Genomic DNA, 20,216 nt, shown 5'->3' on the forward strand with positions numbered 1-20,216 from the left:
GATTTTAAAAAGACCAAGATCGAGAGCACAGGAAGAGCGCATCTACACCGATGAGAAAGTATCAAGACTTCCACTTGTTAATTGTGTAAAAGAAAATTAGCAAATAAACATATATGGAAACGTGCTATCTCTGAGAGGGATCAGAGGAATACAAAGTTTAAAACCAAGAAGTCCAGGGGCGCCTGGGTGGCTCAGTTGGTGAAGCATCAGCCTTCGGCTCAGTTCATGGTCCCAGGGTCCTGGAATCGAGTCCCACATTGGGCTCCCTGCTCAGTGGGGAGTCTGCTTCTCCCTCTCCCTCTGCCTCTCCCCCTGCTTGGGCTCTCTCTGTCTCTCTCTCTCTCAAATGAATAAATAAAGTCTTAAAAAAAATAAAAATAAAAAAATAAAACCAAGAAGTCTGTTATAGTATCCAAAAAAGAATAGGTCCCACAATTAATCAGGTTGGAGCAAATCACATTCATGTATCATTAGTAGCAACGGAAATAAGTACAGGCCTTTTAGAAAGCAATTCAGAGTCACTTCCCCCACCATGGTAGTTTACGTAAGCCTTCTGTTGTGATTGTAACCTAAGTAAATACTGAAGTATACAAAGATATTCACTGCTGCTTTATAACAGTAAATAAGTAGGGGGGCCTGGAAGGCTCAGTCGGTTAAGGATCCAACTCTTTTGGCTCAGGTCACGATCTCAGGGTCGTGGGATCAAGCCCTGCGTCAGGCTCTGTGCTCAGTGGAGAGTCCGCTTGAGATTCTCTTTCTTCCTCTCCCTCTGCCCCTCCCCACCGTGTGCTCTCTCTCTCTCTAATAAATAAATCTTTAAAAAAAATAGCAGTAAAATAATTTTTTAATAAAAATTTTAAAAATAACAGGAAATAACTAGAAACAATGCAAATGTCCATGTCTAACACAAAACTTAAGTTAAGGTAGAACATCTTGATAGAACAGTGCATAATCCTTGCAAATGATGATTGTAAAATCTAGGTTACGAAAGAGAATTTTTAAGCTAAATGGGAAAAAAGCAAAACTGGAAAAAGTTATGTGTTAAATTATCAAGAACTAGAAGACAACACATAGAGGTAAATGTGATTTACGGGCTGGGATGGTGAGATCAAAGGGAACTTTTGCTTTTACTGGTTTTCTTTTGTTGTTGTGATGTATAGGCAACAGATGCTTAAAATTTAGTATTTTTATCAATCACATAGTAGTGAATATCCTCTTCTGTGGAGCAGATCAGTGGGTGGAGAACATCAGCCCTGAATCAGTGGAGGGTGCTCAGTCCTTCCCAAGTTGCAAAGACCCATCTGGGATTCAAACCCTGGCCACAAGGGGCCCTGAGGGACTCCTCCTACCCCAAGTACCTCCAAACACACAGCTCTATTCCTTTACCTTCATTTTTTCCCCCAGGTCTCCAATTCTATGCCTTCCCCTTCTTTTTTTTTTTTTTTTTTTGATTATGTATTGAGATCACACCATATGCAATATATGTGGTAAATGCTCGTTTGATCCTTCCAACAATCCTGTACGACAGATGTTGTCATCATGCCCATTTTACAGATGAGGACATTGAGGATCGCAGACTCAAGAAATGTGGACTGGGTCACACACCTAATGAGCCAGAGCCAGAATTCAAATCTCAACCTCCCTGCCTTCAAAGCGCTTGCTGGTACCCACCCTAAGAACCGCTTCTTCCCTTCCCCTCTGCCTGCAAAACAAACAATGCAACCCCCTGATTTGTCACCTCTCTTGTTTGTACTAGCTGCCTAAAGAAACCAGTCAAAAGGTAATGAATCAAGAGACAGCATACAAACTGCTTATAAATTAACCAATAAGATAAGGTAATGCAGCACACACGGATTGGAAAAATTGAGTCAGAAGAGAAAAGGAATCACCCCAATTCCTCCCTGCGCATGCAGGTAAAACCAAATGACATCAAAAGGGTTTCTCCTTGCAAATTAAAAGCAGAATATGACCCTTGATACGGCTGCAAGGAGAGCAGAGCTCCTGCACTCTCCTTGCAAAAATCAATTCCACAATTAGCTGAGAGATTCTTTCCAGTCACAACGTGGCCGCTCCACAAACTGGTGGTGTTTGGGGCATGGTAGCAAGAACAGTAAAAAGGGACAGAAGAAGTCTTAAGGTATGAAACTAATATAGATAGGGTGATAAATGATGGTAGGCACCACTTCTGACATACTCTATAAATAATGACACAATAATAGCTAAAAATGTAAATTCTAATTAAATACAAAACCTAACAAAGTCAAACAATAGCAAATGATGTTTGACAGAGCAAAGGTCTTAGGGGAGCCAAGAGGAAGAATTACAATAAGATCTATTCATCATGGAACTATATGGTGGTAGAGAAGGAGCCCGGGCCATCAGGTCCTCTGCTACCTGGTTCACTGTAGATGGGGAAACTGAGGCCCAGCAAGAGAGAATGAGCATCCCCAGTCACCCTGCAGCAGGTCAGGAAACAGAAAGTCGGTCCCCAAACTAGCTGTCCTTCTGCTCTCCCGTGCAGCACCCTTCCTCTGCCTTGTCCTGGAAAGCTATTCCATCCGAAATCATATTTTTAAAAGGGCATTAAGCATTCTATAAATATTAAATTCCTTTTTAATAATTTTCAAATGCACAGGGGCACATTTTAAAAAGAGGCCTGGTTTTGATTTCTTGGGGAAAATCGCACACCGCTCAGTGTTTAACCTCGGATTGAGTGAAATATTAACAGGCCATATAATGGTTTCAGTGTTCCTTCAGTAAAGCTAAACAGGATTCGAAAAACATATCCCCCCAGGCCTACAGTGGAGTTTCTGGAGCACACATTAAACTCCACGCTCTGCTCTACAAGCCCATCACTGTTAAGTAACTCATCAGAAAATAAAGAGGGAATTACCAAAGGGGAATTGCCAAGCAATTAGTTCTCTGAAGCAGATGACATACAACTGCTGTAGGGAGGAGATTCCTGGTTAGTCATATGTCAGATTCAGAGCCTCCTAATCTGTAAATAAAAATGCATCACATATGATTACAGCTGGGATGTAGGCTGGGGCTGCTAGGCTAGTGCACAGATAGTAAATCCCAAGTCCTCTTGTGTTCTGTGCGTCTATAAAGCGAGAGACGGTGCCTCTCAAGGCATTTTTTTTTAAATCCTCTGATTTTTCAGTCAATGTAAGAAAGAGAGACTGGTCTCCCCAAAGCAGCCTAAGAGAAAAGTGATCTTTATCCTTTTTCTGTCTGTCTGACGTGAGTCGGTTAAAGATTCATCCACTGGTCCAGAGGAGGAGAGAACAATGAGAGACCGGGAGGGGTGGGGACGGGAAGGGACAGCAGACCCGGGCTTCCCAATAGCCACCCCAACCCAAGCGTGCTCTCCTTTCCCAGCATGTTTTGTTCTTAGAGCTGGCATTCGCTGCCAGCCCACCACCTAGCAAACTGGAGCGATGAAGAGTCTGTATCTGCCAAATCCTGCAAGCTGAGCAATGACCCAGGGAAACTCTCGGGGGAGTCAAAAGTTCACTATCTCACTGGGACTCTTTATGCTGAACCACCTTTGGAGCCCAACTGAAGCCAATCCTCAGAAACAGATAAGCGTATTGCCGCTGTCATCACTTTCTTCAATTAATAATTATTGAAGGTGCACAGGAATCTCAGGGAGGCAAGAGGAAGAGTGAGGGGAGGGAAGGTAACACCTCAAGGACAGCCTGTCTGAAACTGAGCAGACAGGTGAGCACCCAAAGGGAGTAAGGCTCAGCATCCACGAACCCCTCCCTGATCTGGACCTCCCAGAGGATGCTGCATCTCTGTTGTGACTCTTTAAATAGGACTCCTGGGCACGCCCTGCCTTCTCGACTCAACTGTCAGCTTCTTACGGACAGGGTCTCAGGGCTTGAGAGACAATGCATGGCTCCAGTGAAGAGTACAGGATGGGAGCCAAGCATGACTTCCCCACTGAACAGCTGATCAACCTGGGGCAGGTTACTTTTCCTCTCTGTGCCTCGGTTTCCCTCATCTGCCGGATGGATAATGACAGTGCCTACCTCCAAGGACTGCAGTAAAGATTAGAGTTAATACGCAGTGAGTGTGAACGACCGACTGTCTCTATAAATCCCTTAGAGCCTGGCTGGCATAATGCTTCTCATGCAGGAGGTGCTCGGTAAACACGTGCAGACAGAATGATCTGCCCCTGATGGTGTTTTCTCCATCCCCCTGGCTCCTGTCCTAACCTTCTTGTCTTTTATGGAAGGTAGGGAAGTCACCGCCTCATTCTGAGCTAGTTTGGGGAATAAAAGCAACCCATCTGAATAACCCGGGTCCAAAAATAAAAAATCTTAAATAATCTGCAAATTTTCTCTAATGATATTAAAACAGACTGCCCACCCACAGACACGTAACCAGATAATTTCCAGACTTCCCCTTCACTTTCAGCCATGGAGTCTTAGAATCTTTTCATCCTAGAGTCAAGGCTCACTAATTCTGTATTTCTTTATTTTCTAAAAAGTATAAATGGAAAGCCAAATTGCTCAGAAAGCTGGGCCTCGTGTGTGTGTGTGTGTGTGTGTGTGTGTGTGTGTGTGTTATATGTATGTCACATTTAAAAGATCCACATAAAGCCTCCAGGAAAGCCTTTAAAGTTACCAAACACACCCATATTCTTGTGCTTTATCAAAGTACAGTAAATGAATTGCCACAAATGAACAACAGCTCCAGAGTCAAGTAGATGGCACAATGTGATTTACGCCTATCACATGAGATGAATAAATCGACGGTGGAAAAGATCAAAAGAAAGGCTGGAATTGTTGTTAATATGTACAGGGCTCCACTGAAAATCTTAATAAAACTGTTTAGAGGAAAATAGAGGGATCATTTGTTGACATGAACAGAGATACTGCATGCACTGAATTTCAAAAGCGGCATTCATTTTCATACACACACATATTAGATTTAGCTAAAATTAGCTCAGGTTTCTTTCTTTCTTTCTTTCTTTTTTTTTAAAGGTCTTAAAAAAATAAAGGTTTCAACATGATTTCACTGAGCGGCAGTTGGGCACTGAGCTTCCAGGGAGAAGACCCACCATCCACCCAGCCACCCCTGCAGCCTGGCAGCAGTCTCCCCTGCCCCTCGGTCTCCCCAGACCGAGCACACAAAGGCTGCACTGCGCCAACGTTCCAGCTCCTCTCCGCGGCCTCACCTTCCCTCCATGTACTCCACGCCCGCTGATGCCAGCCCTTGAAATACAGTCATTCCCCCCTCCCACCTGGCAAACTTTGGGCAAACCCAAAACCCAATTTCAAAGACCACTTTTAGGCCAATGACTCCTCCAAATTTATCTCCAGACCTGACCTCTCAGCAAATGAGTTCCCACCCCATCTACAACTAAGATGCCCACTGGCACCTGTGCTCCTGCCAAAATGGCCTGGTGGGTTACATCCCAGGCACTCGCTGGTTGCGTCCCAGCCACTTACACGGTCTTCGCCGGCTCCATCCATCTCTTCCCACAGAAATGCTAACCAGCCTTCAGAGCTGAACTCAGATGATCCCTCCTCCTCAAAGTCTTTCCTCACCATCCCACTCAGCATCATTCTGAATTCCTTCAGTGTCAGAATTTACCCCAGTAAGGACAACTCGCCCCATTCTGCTTTGTATTAGTTCTTTCCGGGCATTTCTTCTTTCCCCTACCTGACCACAAAGAATGCCACCTCCTTCTGGGAGCTCTTACTCACTTTCATTCCCACAGTACCATGTACTAGTTTAAAAAAGACACAGTGAATAAATGAATGAATCATTTCTTTACAGAGATGGTGCCTGTGAGCAAACTAGGTCATAACTTCACTATAGCCCTATCATATTTACGAAATAAGTGGAACCAGAAATACTTGTAACCTAGGTTTTAATTTAAAAAAAAAAACCTTAACGGACATAATAGAGTACAGCATGAATGATACTATTTCCCTGCTCACGTTTAACCATCAACTGTGAGCACTGTAAGGAGGCCATTATTTATGCAAAATGTTTAGATAATGCTTATAAGCTTCCTTTAAATGCAATCACAGAAAATGTCAGCTGCTCAGAATTCAAGGTGACTCTGTACTACTTTGTTGATAATACAATACGTATTCATAAGACACTCAGACTTGCTCAATATACTATAAAAACCTCGGTGTCTTCTCAGTAAGCTGCACCTATCGGCCAAGAGATAGGATTTTTTGTTGCTTGCGTTTTCACAATGAAATTCTCTTTTAAACACCACAGGTGAAAAAACAAACGTGCATGTGTATTAACCACATATGCAATAAAACGACTGCCCCAAAAACTTCAACGTGAGGATTTTCTGCCTAGCCTATGAAAAAGTGAACCCCTAAGAGATAAAGCGGCAGCAGTAAGGCATCTTACCCCTTTCCAGTCAGCTGACACTTGCAGACCTTAAGAAGCTTACCTTTGCATGTAACTGTGGGGTTATTCTATTTCCTTTTAGGGTTATTCTATTTCCTTTTAAACGACACCTCCCTGACCCACTGCCCATAAAATGTCAAGGACCTAGGTCCATATTTCTCAAGGATATAATGTTTGGGATCACTTCCTGACCGCACCCCCCCCCGGCCCCATCCCCCAGGCAGGACTTTTCTGGCTACCCTTCCTGAGACATTGTACTTCAGTCACTCCGGTTTTTGTTTCTTTTTACTTGGACTACACATAACTTCATTTGTGCACCCAACTTCTTACAACGAGAGGAAAACACCACGTATGCATCCTATCGCAGCAAGAGAGATGGACTCACACAACATTCAGAAAAATAAATAAAAGGCTCATTTGCTTTGCAGAGCTGCAAATGTCTACAGTGTCAGTCCAAAGATCAAGGTACAGGCATATTTACCGGCTCCTAGTCATGTATGGTCCAGGAGCAACCATCACAAAACAAGAACATTATACTTATCCTGTCAAGAGGTTAAGTTACATGATCACAAAGATAACTTATGTTCACAGATCACAAACCATACGCTGGTACTATCCCACTCTGTACACACGTATTATTTCATTCCATTCTCACAGCAGCCCTAGAAGAAAGTTCTAATCTTGGGGCGCCTGGGTGGCTCAGATGGTTCAGCGTCTGCCTTCAGCTCAGGTCATGATCCCAGGGTCCTGGGATCGAGCCCAACGTCCGGCTCCTGGCTCAGCGGGGAGCCTGCTTCTGCCTCTCCCCCTGCTCATTCTCTCATTCTCTCTCTGTATCTCTGTGTCACGAATGAATAAATAAAATCTTTTTAAAAAGAAAGGAAAGAAAGTTCTAATCTTATCTCCACCTTACTCATCAAGAAACTGAGGCACAGAAAGCTAATGGGACCCAGTGGCAGCTGCAGATGCTAAATGCAGACAGGCTGGTTCCAGAGCCCCGTGCTCTTAGCTCAGATGCCATGGAAATTACAGGTTCACTTAAAAACTCAATCTTAGGTATAGAGGGGGAGCCCTGTATTTAAAGAAAGCTAGGGAATCATTTTTCAACAGAACATTTCGGTAAAGCAAATATCCACCTCTTAACAAATTAGTTGCAAATCGGGAATTTTATACGTGAGGTGTGGAAACGGCAGACCATGTGTCTCGCCAAGGAAGGAAACAGAACATGACTCGGGAAGAGCTGCCCAGAGACCACCCGATTCAGCAGTTCCCAAACCTGTGGAGCATCAGTATGATTCCAAGAGACCATTAAAGGTTCATTTTGATTCAGGAGGTGGAGCCCCAAATCCTTCTCTCTCTCTCTCTCTCTCTCTCCACCCACCCCCCACTCTCTTTTTAAGCTTTCCAGGTGATTCTGTGGCCCAGCCAGGCTTGGGAACCTCTGAAGGAGTCCATTTCCGCAGGACCACTCCCAAGGTAAATAGCAAGAGGGGATCTATTTCACAATCCCCTTTGGTTGCATACACCAGGGCTCCCAAGCTCTCTTGCTCCAACTTCTGTCTAACTTCCATGTCTCCCGATTTCATGTAGGCAGGATCTTCTTGTCCTCTCTTCAATACAGAACCATGAGTCATCAACACCGCATACACCCCTGTGTCTGCATGACTCTCCAGGCCAGAAAAATTTACTGTACGTGAGGCAATCAGGAAGTTGTAAAATCCAAACAGACACAAAGAAATTCAAGATTCGACAAATACTGGCTGCCACTGAACAAACAGGCCTCTGTCTCCCTACACTTGAATCACTCTACAAAAACCTAAAACGTGAAAACCGTGACTTACGGTCACAGTTTGGCAGCGAAACGGTCTCATCGCATTAAGGGAAAGGTGACAACGAAGACAATCAGGCTCGGGCTTAACACACCAACGGCCAATCGTTACCAGGTCAAATGCAGACTTCTTCGTGAACCACTTTCTTCTAAATTAAACCAAAAAGAGAGACACTTCAAGCCAAGTTTTTAAAAATGCTCTTGGCAATTTCTCAATTTCCCTCTGAAGGCAGCTTGCCAAGGCAGTCACACCGAACGGTCCACGACATGTGAAAGCGTGGGTACGGGGTGATTTTCCGGGTCAGATGTGATCCTCGGATGGAAACTACACAAACATAGCCAAACTCTCACCTGATATGTGATGCACTTCCCTGTAGTGGCCGTGGAAGAGGAGACCGCCTTGCAAGGATGACACACAAATCCGCGGCTCGAACGGACCACCCTGGCGACTTGCTGCACGATGCTCCTGCAGGGGTGCGGGGGGGGGGGGGGGCGCAGGAGAAGAAATCCAAAATGAAAACCAGGACAAATGGCTTCCAAAAATAATTCCATCTTAAGTACACTGAAATCTAAACTTTAAGGACATCAAATTGTGCATTTTGTCTTATGAGAATTACAGATACCAGCCAGCTCAGAAGGCAGGTCTGGTTTGAGTCAACAGGGCTCAGAGGGAGGCCACCACACAAAAAGGTCGTCCCTTCAATCAAATTAAGAGCTCGGCCTCCCCATTGGAGCCAGGCACTGTCATTCTTTCCCCTAATGATTCTAACCAATCATCTGATAAACACATGCTGGTAATCACAGGATATCAGGTGAAATGGGCATGGGTTGAATAGTAGTAATTAAGCCAAAGTCTAATTTTCACATGGCATGTATTACTATCAACATGCAACTTGAGGAACAATCACAAAAAAAAAAAGCACAGTTATTGGCATACCAGTCGAATGGGATAGAAAAATGTATCAAATGCAGAAAAAATTGTGAAAGTATGCACATGTTCACTAGACTTTCCACTGGATTTTAAATTATTTCTTTTTTGAATGTATGTCTACTTCATTTTCATTTTGCCACAATGCCTTGCTCATGGTTAAGTAAAAATCATCCACTGTATAATGAATGAGTGAATGTGTGAATGGATGAACAAGAGAATGAATGAATCTTCCATATACCTTTCCATCAGGGAGCTTGGTGCTTGTAGTAATTTTTGTGAGGTAAAGACCTATGCACAGAAATGGAAGAAGTTGAGGACTTGATCTGCTAGCAGAGTTTTCAGCCCTATGAAAATAATACTTTTAAATACTGGTCATTCCCAACTGCCCACATGAAATGGAAAGAATCAGAAGCACAGTTATAAACTAACCCCCCAACTAGTCATTGCTGGGCAGATTTTCCATCTTTGATTATTAGAGCTGATCTGTATATTTGTTTGGGCTGATTTTTAAATTTAGTTTGGGTTTCCTTAGCCCACGCTACGTAACAGTAGGAAGGAGGAGGCCCAGGATTATATTGGATGTCAGAAAGAAACTATTCTGGAGTTATGAATACGATCTCCAACGTGAATAATCTGTAAACAGGTAACTCAGCCAATTATCCCCGGGTACATGGCAACATATCTCTGTAGTCATGATTTTTTTCATCCGTACACACTCACTATTTTTAAAAGCACAGCCCAGCTGGAAAGGAAAATAATTTCAATCGCTTTCCAACACTTTTCAAAGTAATGAAAAGTAGCCAAAGCATTCTTACTTCTAACGAATCCATTCACCAAGTATTTACTTAAGCATCTACTGCATGCCGGGGACTGATATGCAAAAGAAGTTAAGTTTTCTAGTCCTTGGTTTCTCCCCTGTAATCTGTGAGTATGGAGAACATAGGGAAGCTGCTCTAAACTACAACATCTTTGAAGTCCTTGGAAGACTCCGCTAAGTCCAGCCCTCCATGAAGAAACCTGTGGAGTTACAATGTCAATCATGGCCAAGTTAAAGAGAGGATTCTCTTTGCCCTTCCACAGTAGCTGTTTTCTTGTTTGTATCTAGTAACTTCTCAAACGAAGCATCAACATACTGGATAATCAGTTCTGAGCAAGGTGCAGGTCCCGCGGATTTGCAGACAGCACTTGCTTTATGAGCTAACAGTTGAGTGTTTGCCAGTATGTCTACGTGTGCACACAGTCCTATTTACATATCACCTGGCAAATAAGGTTTTATAGAGTCCGAATTACAGTCTCCTCCTATTCTGCTGAAGTGCACAGAACAGTCAAACATGATGCAAATGCTGTAAAATATTAATTTACTCTCACATGGGTATGCCTACTTATTTCTAAAGTATTTGTGTTGCTACACCAGTTTCAGTAATGAACAGAGTTCACATAGCTTGTTGTTCCATCAGAGGGAAGAAACACAAGAACCAAAAAAGCAAGGCAGAGTGGATTCACTGCAAAAACATACAAAATACTAAACAAAAAACAAAAAACAACCCCAATAATAGCCTATAGAATGTTTTCTACAACATATACACTAAACATAGAATGCTTAATATTTTAAAAGCACAGCAGAACTACATAACACAATTCCATTTATAGAGGAAGTTTACTAAGATAGATAGGCTAAATAACGCTAACGGGATAGTAAAGAGAAAATAATAGATAAATAAATACAGGAGATATTATAAATAATTCGGGGAGAGTAGGCCAAATCTAAGGGTGTAATAAAAGACAATCTGCCATACACAGTGACAGAAGAATACATTTTCTTTGCATGTTAGGAGATAAATTGCTTATAGGTTAGGAGCTAAGACAATTATTACTAAAAACTTCTGCTAAATAACTCCCTCAAAAGGTGTCATGCCTAAAGAGCCCCTAAGTGGAATAAAGAGTTCCTCTTAGCCTGAATCAAAACAGCATAATCAGGGCAACCTCAGCCCCCTTAAGTCTCAAATTCTGTTTACACTACAATGAGTTTTCTGAAAAGTCATTTTCAGGTAGGATACCATTTTTGCTTACATTATGGCAATTACCACTGCATTTTCATTACTTCACAAATGGTATGCATTAAAAGTTATAGAAAAATCAATGAAATGTTTCTGCTAACATCAAACATATCAAGGAAAATATAATGCTTGTCGCTTTTTTTGTCTGTGATAGTTCTAAATGGGTTTCATTACATTCGGGAAGGTAACACACACTACAAACATTTATAGCACGCTAGCCCGGAAAGTTCATATGGATAAGGATTACAAAATATATTACTACACTGATAAAGACAAAAATATATAAATTATGAAACAGGAAAAAGATTTTTAAAACTGTCTCCACAAATAGAGATGATTTACCTAAATCTTTTTATCACTCCTACAATTTTAAGCATTTATATGTATTTTTTTCAAAACCTTGATCCAATTACAACTCTTTCAGCCAACATTTAAAAATATTCTCTAAAACAGCATTCAGTATGCTCATTATTATATCATCTCTTAAAGACATGTTGAATGGGTATTTTATTAAACTGAATTCAATGAAACTAAAATTTGAACAGCATAATTGAGGACTACAAAATTCATTCTTAAAAATGCTCAGTCCTTTATGGAACGCCCTGGGACAGAAATGATTATCTCTACTGAGATTTCTACAATGTATTATTCTCAACGCTTTTACAAAATAAGGAGGGCCTGCTTCTGATAACCTTGGAAGTATGACCGGAACTAAATCTGTTCTTTGAAGCAGTTAAGCTTGTCCATGTCTAAATCTCTCACAGAAGCCAATCATTCAAATTACTGATCTCTGAAAATAAAAAGCAATGGAAATCAAATTATTTATGTCCACCCTGAAAATGATGTCTACCCTGTCTCCTGCACTCTGTCACATTAATATGCAAGCATATCAGAGTTTCAGAATCTAAACTATGTGCTACCTGCTCACAGCTATAGTTGAAAGAATTAACATTCACTCCTACACTAATTTTCAGGGTTTTAATAAAATATGTTTATCGACTAACTTCTAATAGGAAATAAAATGAGCCGCTGTTGCAATGTGTTAGTCATCAGAAACTGTCATTCAAGGTAAGTGCAAAAGTAAAATCCACTTGACATTTCAGAATGGAAAAAAAAAATAAAAGCATATTACACAAAAGGAATGTGAGTCCTTAAACTCTGTAATGACAACAAATAGAGGAGTCACAGAATGTATTTACTAATGTTTTAAAAATCTCTTAAGGCTGGCCTTTCCCAGGACTCAGAGACAATGAAATGTAAGGCCTTCTACGGGCACTTGACATAGAATCTGATGGCTAAGAGTTTTTCTTGAATCTCTCTCTTGAAGAGTAAGACAATTCAGAGGCCCTGGAGCCTAGTTATAATATTCCAGACAAAGTATCATATCATTTCTGTTAACCAAACCCTCTTAAAATGAAATCCAGAGAGGAAAGTATTGACTTTCACAGTTCCCAATCAAGTACATTTTCATACTTATTTTAGCATTCAAAAATACATGTTCACGTTTTACTGCAAGAGATTTTCTGTATGTTGCAAAATATAATCCAGGACCTCCAAAGTGTGTACAACTTAAAACTTCCGTGCCTTACTTCATATCCTTGCTTCCCATCTATTTACGTCCTAGGGGAAAAAAAAATAGCTTGTTTTAACCACAGAAGCACTTGATCTGAACAGGCCACAATCAAGTTACCAACCGCATAAACTCACTAAATAGTAGAAAGTCGTAAACCCCCTGTGGGGAAAGAATCCTAGCCCCAGGGCAAAAAAAAAAAAAAAAAAGGATTTACCAATTTAGCTATGGGGCTGTAAAACTAAAAACTGAAAAACAGACTGGCAGGATCACAACCAAATCAAGACATTATTATTCTCAATTACTTTCTCTTTCACATATCAGGGTTATTAAAATACTCCCCCTCAGGTGGATCGCCTGCGCCACACAAAAGCTTCAGCAACCAAAGCTACTTACTTTTCTCTCCTTTTTATTTTTTGGCAACAGGATTATTTTTCTTTGCCTACTGGACTTAATGAGGTGGCATCGTAATACAAAGAGGAGAGTGCTGCTCTAAATTACTAATGCTCATTAAATTATATCTCCAAATACAGTGCAAGTTGCTTATTGTGTAAAGGCATCACCCATTGTCAGTCTCCGAGCTCTAGGCCTCTGTCATCTCTCACCTGAGAGAAAAACCTTGGTACTACTGACAGATGTAAAGATTAAGGATGGCCAAGAAGTCCAAATTAAAAATGTACCCACCCAGAATGGTCCCTCCAGTCAGTCCCATTTTTCGTGGATTATAGCGGCTATGATAATGGTAAAGTTGTGAAATGTGACAAGGGGGATATCTGTCCTACATAAACCCCTTCCCCTGAGTCAACCCTTTAGAATCCCGACAGTGACAACATAGGTTCTAAGGGACCGGCGCTTTCCCACGTGAAGGGGTTAAATATCCACAAGGCCAAAGGCACCAGACTGCAAAAAAACCATTGCTTTGGTAAGTTCTGAAAGGTTTCTAACAAGTACCAAATACTTGTTGATCTGTTCACAATCAACATCAGCAGGACTGCCAGGCCTCTTTCACTGTGCGGGGAAAGGCATTTACCAGCTTGCTGGTCTCCTTTACAAAAGCTGAGTTGCTGCAAAGTCTCATTCAGTGTCTCCTGTCCAAATGACCAAAAGAAGACACAACTGAGGCACTGGAGTCTCTCCTCTGGCTGGAGCAGCACAAATCCTGTGCATAAAATACTTGGAGTAGCCCAGGCACAAGACAAACCCACCTGAATGGACGAGGCACACTGTCTGTTGCCATGGCAACCTGATCTAATTACAGGAGTGATCAGGGCCCGGAGTAAGTACAGGGAAAACCTACACCATTGACACGGATCTACACGATGAGAAAGAGGCAGCCAGGAGGTCCACGGGAGCCCTTCACCCTCTGCTGTACACAGAAGGCGGCTCTCAAGCCCATTTGTCTGCTGAGCCGCTAAAATATTGACTGAGGCATGCACAGTTGGAGGACAATCAGAGGAGATCAAATGCCACAGCATTAGCTGTTATGGTGCAATCCCTTTCCAAGAGTCCATGTGCAGGATTTTCTCAACCTTCTCTTTGGTGGTTTCCTCAAGCACAGGCTTCATTCCACCAAATAAATTTTAAAAAAAGAAAGAAAAGGAAAAGAAAAAGGCCCAAGTATCCAACTGCAAATAAACCACAGGGTGGGCTAACAGGGGCTTCTAGGAACTACAGGGCTCCTGAGAAACCCAAACAGAAATGGCTTAGCTAATAACACTGTCGAAAAAGTAACCAGCTATGCCTAAAAATAACCATCAAGTAACTACCCACTGCTCTGTGCGATATGTACCGACAATGTTTAAATATTAAGAACAGCCTGCATTACAAAACACAAATGTCATTGAGATGTGACTACTAGATTGCCAAAGGAGAACTTATTTGCATATACACATTCCCGAGCCTGCACGAAGGGATGTGCAGGGAGCATGCCACTCTAAGACAGTAGTTCTCATTCTGTGGGTGTAATAGGGTCTTCTAATTTTACTAATTGTATCCCGTGGATCTCGCAGGGAAGCTAAGAATCTCTTCGGGGACAGAACCAGTTTGGAGGAGTCCCTACTGCACAGCATACGGTAAACAAAATAAAAATAGCTTGCCGTTCTCGTTAGCCACATCGCGCATTATATAACCAGCTTCCGACTGGCTTTTTTTTTTTCTTGCCCTTACTACTCTTCAGCAATTTCCCAATCTCCCGAAGTATTTATATTACCCTCTTATCTGCAGGATTATATACTGAGAAAGCAAAACAAAACATAACAGCCACAGGGTTGAACCGAACCCCACGGTCCTTGGAAACTGATTTTTTTGTTGTTTTCTGGCAAGATCACCACCACCACCCTACTTCCACCCCCCCCCCCACTAAGGTCCTTGCTCAATCTCCCTAGAAAACCTGAATTGTTTCATCGCTTCCAGTCAGCCCCCTACGTGGTCTGAAATAAAATGAAAGCACAAGCCCCGGAGTTTAGGAAGGCGGCCTGAGGGCGGGGGGCTGGGGAGGGGTCGGGGCGCCGCAGAGTCAGCCAAGTGGCCCCCGTGGGGCCGCTCCCCACCGCGACGGCCCCCGCCGCCCCCCCCCGCGCACACGCGCGCACACACACACACACACGCACTCACACACGCACGCACTCACTCACACTCACGCCGCCGCCTCACCTCTCGCTCCGCCCGGCCGGCCCCTTGCCTGCCCCCTGCGGGACCGGCCTGCTCGCAGCGGTGGAACCACGTAGGAGGCGGCGGCGGCGGCGGCCGCGGGAGTGGCGGAGTCTCCGGCCCGGCCCAGAGTGAACGAGCAGCGGGGCTCCAGGGCGCATCCCAATCCCCGCAGCGCCTCCTCCGCCGCCGCCGCCTCCTCCTTCCCCTCCTCCTGGCTTCATTCACCCTCCCAGCAGCCGCGCAGCCGCTCACTCCCGGCGCCGGCAGGGCAGCGCCCGCCGCCGCTCCTCCGCTCCTGCCGCGGGCGGTGGCGGGGGCGCGGGCCCGGGCTGGGGCGCTCGCGGGCTCCCGGCTCCGAGCGGCGGCGGCGGCGGCGGCGGCTGCACATGATCAGGAAGCGGCTGCACCAACAGGGCGGCGGTGGCGGCGGCGGCGGCGGCAGCAGCAGCAGGGCCGCCACCGCCGCTCCAGCCGCGCTCCCGGCACCCGCACGTCGGCTCCCCCCGCGCCCACCCCTCCGCGCCCCCCGCGCTCCCACCGCCCGGCGCCCGGCCGCGCGCAAACTCCCGGCCCGCAGCCGCACACCCGGCGAGGCTGGCCTCCGCGGGGAGACCCCCGCCCGGGGCTCCGAGGCCGGGCGGCCACCCGCGGGGAAGCCCAGCCCTCCTCCAGACCCACTCGCTCCTCCGCCCTGCAGGGGGAGAGGGCTGAGGAGCGGGCGGCGGGAGGAGAGGGCAGCGCGACCCCCGGCCGCCGCCGCCGCCGCCGCCGCCGCCGCCGCCGCCGCCTACCCCTACGCCACCTCGAGGGAGGGGGACACGGCTCTCCGCACTCGCGGCCGGACCAGCAGCCACCGGAGCGGGGCGCCGCCGCCGCTCTCCCCGCCCGCGCCCGCACCCCCAGCCCGGGCGCGCCCCCTCGCCTGGCGGGCGCCCACCGGCCCGGCAGCCCCCTGCCGTCAGTCCCTGCGCCCCGCGCGGGGGTGTCGGCCCGGGAGGCTGGAGCGGGAGAAGGTTGTATGTACACACACACACACACACACACACACACACACACACACACACACACCCCACAACGACGCGTCGATTTCCTTCGCTCCTCTTCCAGCTGTTTTCGGTGCCGGCGACTGGGGTTTGGGGTTTGTTTGCTGGTTGTTGCTTTTGCCCCTCTGGAGAGCGGGGGTAGGGGCAAATTTTAATCTAAATAAGGGGCGAAGGGGATGGGGGAGGGGGGAGAGAGAATCAGAGGAGAAAAAAATAGCCACTTACTGTAAAGTGTAAATGGATCTGGGGTTGCGTGGGGAAGGGGGGGCAGAGGGAGAGAAACAGTGTCTTGCGGCTGCTGTAGCTCGGGCGGCTGCTCCACGGGGCTGTTTTGGATCCCCCTGCAGTGAAACAGGTCCTGTACGGCTCCGCCACTGTAGTAGAAATGATGTCTGCGGTACACTCTGCTCTCTCCTCCTCCTCCTCCTCCTCCTCCTCTCCGTCCTCCTCCTCCTCCTCCTCCTCGTCCTCCTCCTCCTCCTCGTCCTCCTCCTCCTCCTCCTACCCCCCCTGCTCCCCTCCCCTCCCTCCTCCCTCCGCCCGCCCGCCCTCCCTCCCTCGCGCTCTCTCGCGCTCGCTCGCTCGCTCCAGTATGTAAATGTGTAATAGAAGCCAAATATGGAGCAGTTGGCTGCCGCCGCCGCAGCTCAAGGATCCGACTTGGGGGTGGGGGGGCACCCTCTGGCGGGCGGCGGGGCGAGCCGCTCGGAGCACCGCGAGCGCACGGCGCGGCGGCCGGCCGGCCGGCGCCCTTAACCCTTGGCTGCGCGCTGCCCGGGCTCGGCGGCCCCCGGGGAGGCGGCGCGTGGCCCGAGGCTGGCTCGGGAACGGGGGGCGGGGGGTGCGACTCCGGCCGGAGGGGACGCTTCTTCCAGGTTTGGGAAAGGGGCGGGGAGCTGAAACGATGAGGTAATTTTAACGGTGACCGGTCGGTCCTCGCGCGCCTCCCCGGGTCCCTGCACCTAGTTGGAGGGGACAGAGCGACAGCGGGGTGCAACTCCGGGCGCCCTGGAGGACTCTCCGAGGGGTGTCGGGCTTCAGCTCGCAGCCGGCGAAATAGCCCCCTCCCCGCGGGAGGGGAGGGGGGCCAAGCGTGATCCCGACGTGCCCTTCGTCCCGGGCACGCCGAGAATCGTCTAAGAGGGCTGACTCGGATCGTGGTGCACGTTAACCCTCAAACCGGTTTCGTTCCGGAACCAGGACCACGGGGCTGCGGGGATTGCCTCTGCGTGCAACTCAGGAAAGTTTGAAGGGTCCCCGCGACTGCATGTGCACCGTCACCTTTCCTGCCCGTGAAAGCGGGTGCCCTCCCTGCCCCCCCCCCCCTTTCGCTCTCTGCAGGTCTGGAAATCTGCTTTGGGTACTGAAGTCCCCAGCCCCAGCCTTGGAAGAAGACCCGCGCACTCCTTTCGCAGCTGATTCGGGATCATTAATTTAATCGGAAATGAGGTAACCAGTGCAGGAGATACAGAAAGCAAACCGAGCATCAAATGGCAGTTCTCATGAATCCACGCTGAGGAACTTCCTCTGCGCTCAATGCTGATGCGCGGTTCTCAGCTGCCCACCACCCCGCCCCCTCCGCGTGCACCACCGCCAGGTGTTAGTCGGTGGGAAGGAATCCTCTGTGGACGGGTGCACCCTGCCAACAGGTGTGGCTCCTGGAGAAGAGGGAAGGCACCTCCGTGCTGAAGGGAGCTCAGTGCGGCGTTCTCCTTGCTGCAGATAATTCTGGAAGACCAGTAGGTGTCGGGGCAGCATTTGACCTCTTTCAGGTGCTTAGAACCAAGTGTCTAGAAACATGATCTTTCCACATAAGTTTCTCTCTGGAAGCCACCACTATTGACTGTAAGCTGTATTTGAGAAACCTTTGGCTGAGTTTACGTATGACCTAACGGTTAGTCACCAACCGAAGCAGGATACAGAATCACCAAGAGAAATGTGTCAGCTTTTAAACAACTGTATTGTAGAGCCAACGTGCTACAGAAATAAAAATAAGCATACTAACAACTAGGAAGGTGTAGAGCCCCGGAAATAATTTTTTTTCTCGCATTTTGAAATACCATGCACATATACATGGCTATTTAAATAAAACTACTACTGTTCACTCTGACTCGGTTCTAAAACTTTTTTTTTTCCTTTTTCATTTAAAACGCAATGATTGCTACAGTTTAAACCCCAGGTCGGTTTAAAGTGACATTGTTGGTCTCATTACAGCCTCTAGTGGACAGTTGAAATCAGTTTCCTGAAAAGGCTCTTCCTGGCGTTTTGTTGTTGACAAGCGTTATCAAGGTGAAGGCTAAGATCTCAGAACAGAACCGGAGACTGGCTCCTCCCCCTGCTTGGTGGATTCCGCTCTCGAAAGGATCAGAAGCAGTCGGTTCGGCACCGAAAAGACGAATGCTTTGTGCTATGGGCATTATTATTACTGGCCTGTGAATAAACAGAGCTTCTGCTATTCATTTCAGTTTCGGACAGCTTTCATATAAACTAACTTCATCTAACGTATTTTTGTAACAGAAAATATTGGTTGCCATGTTTTTCTTCTGCGGACTGCCCAATCCACCTCCACTCTATTTTTAGACATTTTTACTTTGAGAGAATTTTCAGCCAAAAACAGCTAATATTTTAATTATTACACTGACACAGGCAGTTAATTTAAGTTATTTTAACAACCTTAAATTAAAACACATAATTCAGATTAGACTAAGTCAATTAATTTAAATGTTCCCTTAAGGAAGCTGAATATGTATATTACCCAAACAGTAAAAACAATAAGAAATGTGTCATTTACTTTCTTAGCTATTAAGATTAAAGCCATAAAGTGTCATTAAAGTCTGTAACTATTCCTTCCTGCAAGGTGCCACGGAAACTATTCTCCTGATACAGTTTCGTTACCTTTAGTACTGCATTATTTTCAGATGGCAAAATATTAAATGTACAAATAACTGACACTCATTCTTTAAAAATAAGGCTCTGTCATGCAGATAAAAACTCCATGAAAGGGCTGGGCTTTCAAGAAGCCAGTAGGCAAATATGTAGTACTACGGTCCTATTCATAAATCTGATACTGTGTTCATACAAACATAAGTCAAACTTTAAAATTAAAGGAAATTGAGACGTAAGGCCTGCCTAGCCTTACTCCTAGTCTGTGTTCTGCATTGCTCAAACACCATGGAAAATGATTTTTTATCCCTTATATCTACTTCATTGTTTTGATAGTATCTACTTTTGAGGGCTTAAAGTAGGCTATCAGTATATATGATATCCTATCGTTATGTATTACATCTTGCTTCTTAAAAGCCTTATCTTCAGAGTAGTGGTAGCAGCAGCTGGGAGCTTTTTAGAAATTCAGAATGAGAGTTCCACCCCAGACCTACTGAATCACAATCTGCCTTTTAGCCAGCACCCCTGGTGATTTCCAAGCACGCTGTAGTATGAAGAACACTGTCCATACTACAGGGCTCTGTCTAGGTGCATTTGCCCACGGATGTAGAACTTAATTCTTCTATTTATTCCTTTGGTATTCCCTCCGCCTTTAACTAATTTGCACTTTTTAATGAAACACAATTACACTGTATGCTTTGGTCAGATAGTACTGTAGTTCAGACAAGAGCCCTGATTTCATGCGCAAATCTGCATCATCGTTGCCAAGTGGACACTCTGAGGAATGTCCTGGGGTCTTGAATGTGAAAGTTTTCTTGACGGCAGCAGAGGGAGCACAAGAGTGCTTAATAAAACAAGCATA

The 20,216-nt window shown here is 45.8% G+C and overlaps 2 protein-coding genes across 10 annotated transcripts in view; one reads left to right on the forward strand and one right to left on the reverse strand.

The window, feature by feature from the left end:
• ATXN1 (ataxin 1) overlaps positions 1 to 16,939 on the reverse strand; it is a 397,428-nt gene extending 380,489 nt beyond the window's left edge. For 4 of the 8 annotated variants that reach the window (XM_027603224.2, XM_027603222.2, XM_027603221.2 and 1 more), the window contains exons 1-2: positions 16,697 to 16,939; positions 8,570 to 8,684 (exon numbers count right to left, since the gene is read on the reverse strand). The gene's annotated coding sequence lies outside the window, so the exon portion shown is untranslated. Of the gene's footprint in view, positions 1 to 8,231; positions 8,368 to 8,569; positions 8,685 to 9,387; positions 9,438 to 12,795; positions 12,827 to 15,428; positions 15,722 to 16,696 lie in introns of those variants that run through there. The other 4 variants (XM_027603220.2, XM_027603226.2, XM_027603227.2 and 1 more) reach the window with 4 other exon arrangements.
• Positions 16,378 to 18,677, forward strand: LOC113927410. 2 transcript variants are annotated; one of them, XR_003521618.2, is made up of 2 exons: positions 16,378 to 16,609; positions 17,813 to 18,677. XR_003521618.2 is itself a non-coding variant. In XM_027603234.2 (2 exons), the coding sequence occupies exons 1-2, from the start codon at positions 17,070 to 17,072 to the stop codon at positions 17,907 to 17,909; spliced, it is 408 nt and encodes a 135-aa protein (XP_027459035.1). In that variant the 3' UTR covers positions 17,910 to 18,677. The 2 variants fall into 2 exon arrangements, 1 of the variants encoding a protein (XP_027459035.1); XM_027603234.2 differs by lacking the exon at positions 16,378 to 16,609 and adding an exon at positions 17,070 to 17,380.
• Positions 18,678 to 20,216: the final 1,539 nt, after the last annotated feature.

The sequence above is a fragment of the Zalophus californianus genome, chromosome 7, assembly GCF_009762305.2.
Source record: "Zalophus californianus isolate mZalCal1 chromosome 7, mZalCal1.pri.v2, whole genome shotgun sequence".
Classification (NCBI taxonomy): Eukaryota; Metazoa; Chordata; class Mammalia; order Carnivora; family Otariidae; genus Zalophus; species Zalophus californianus.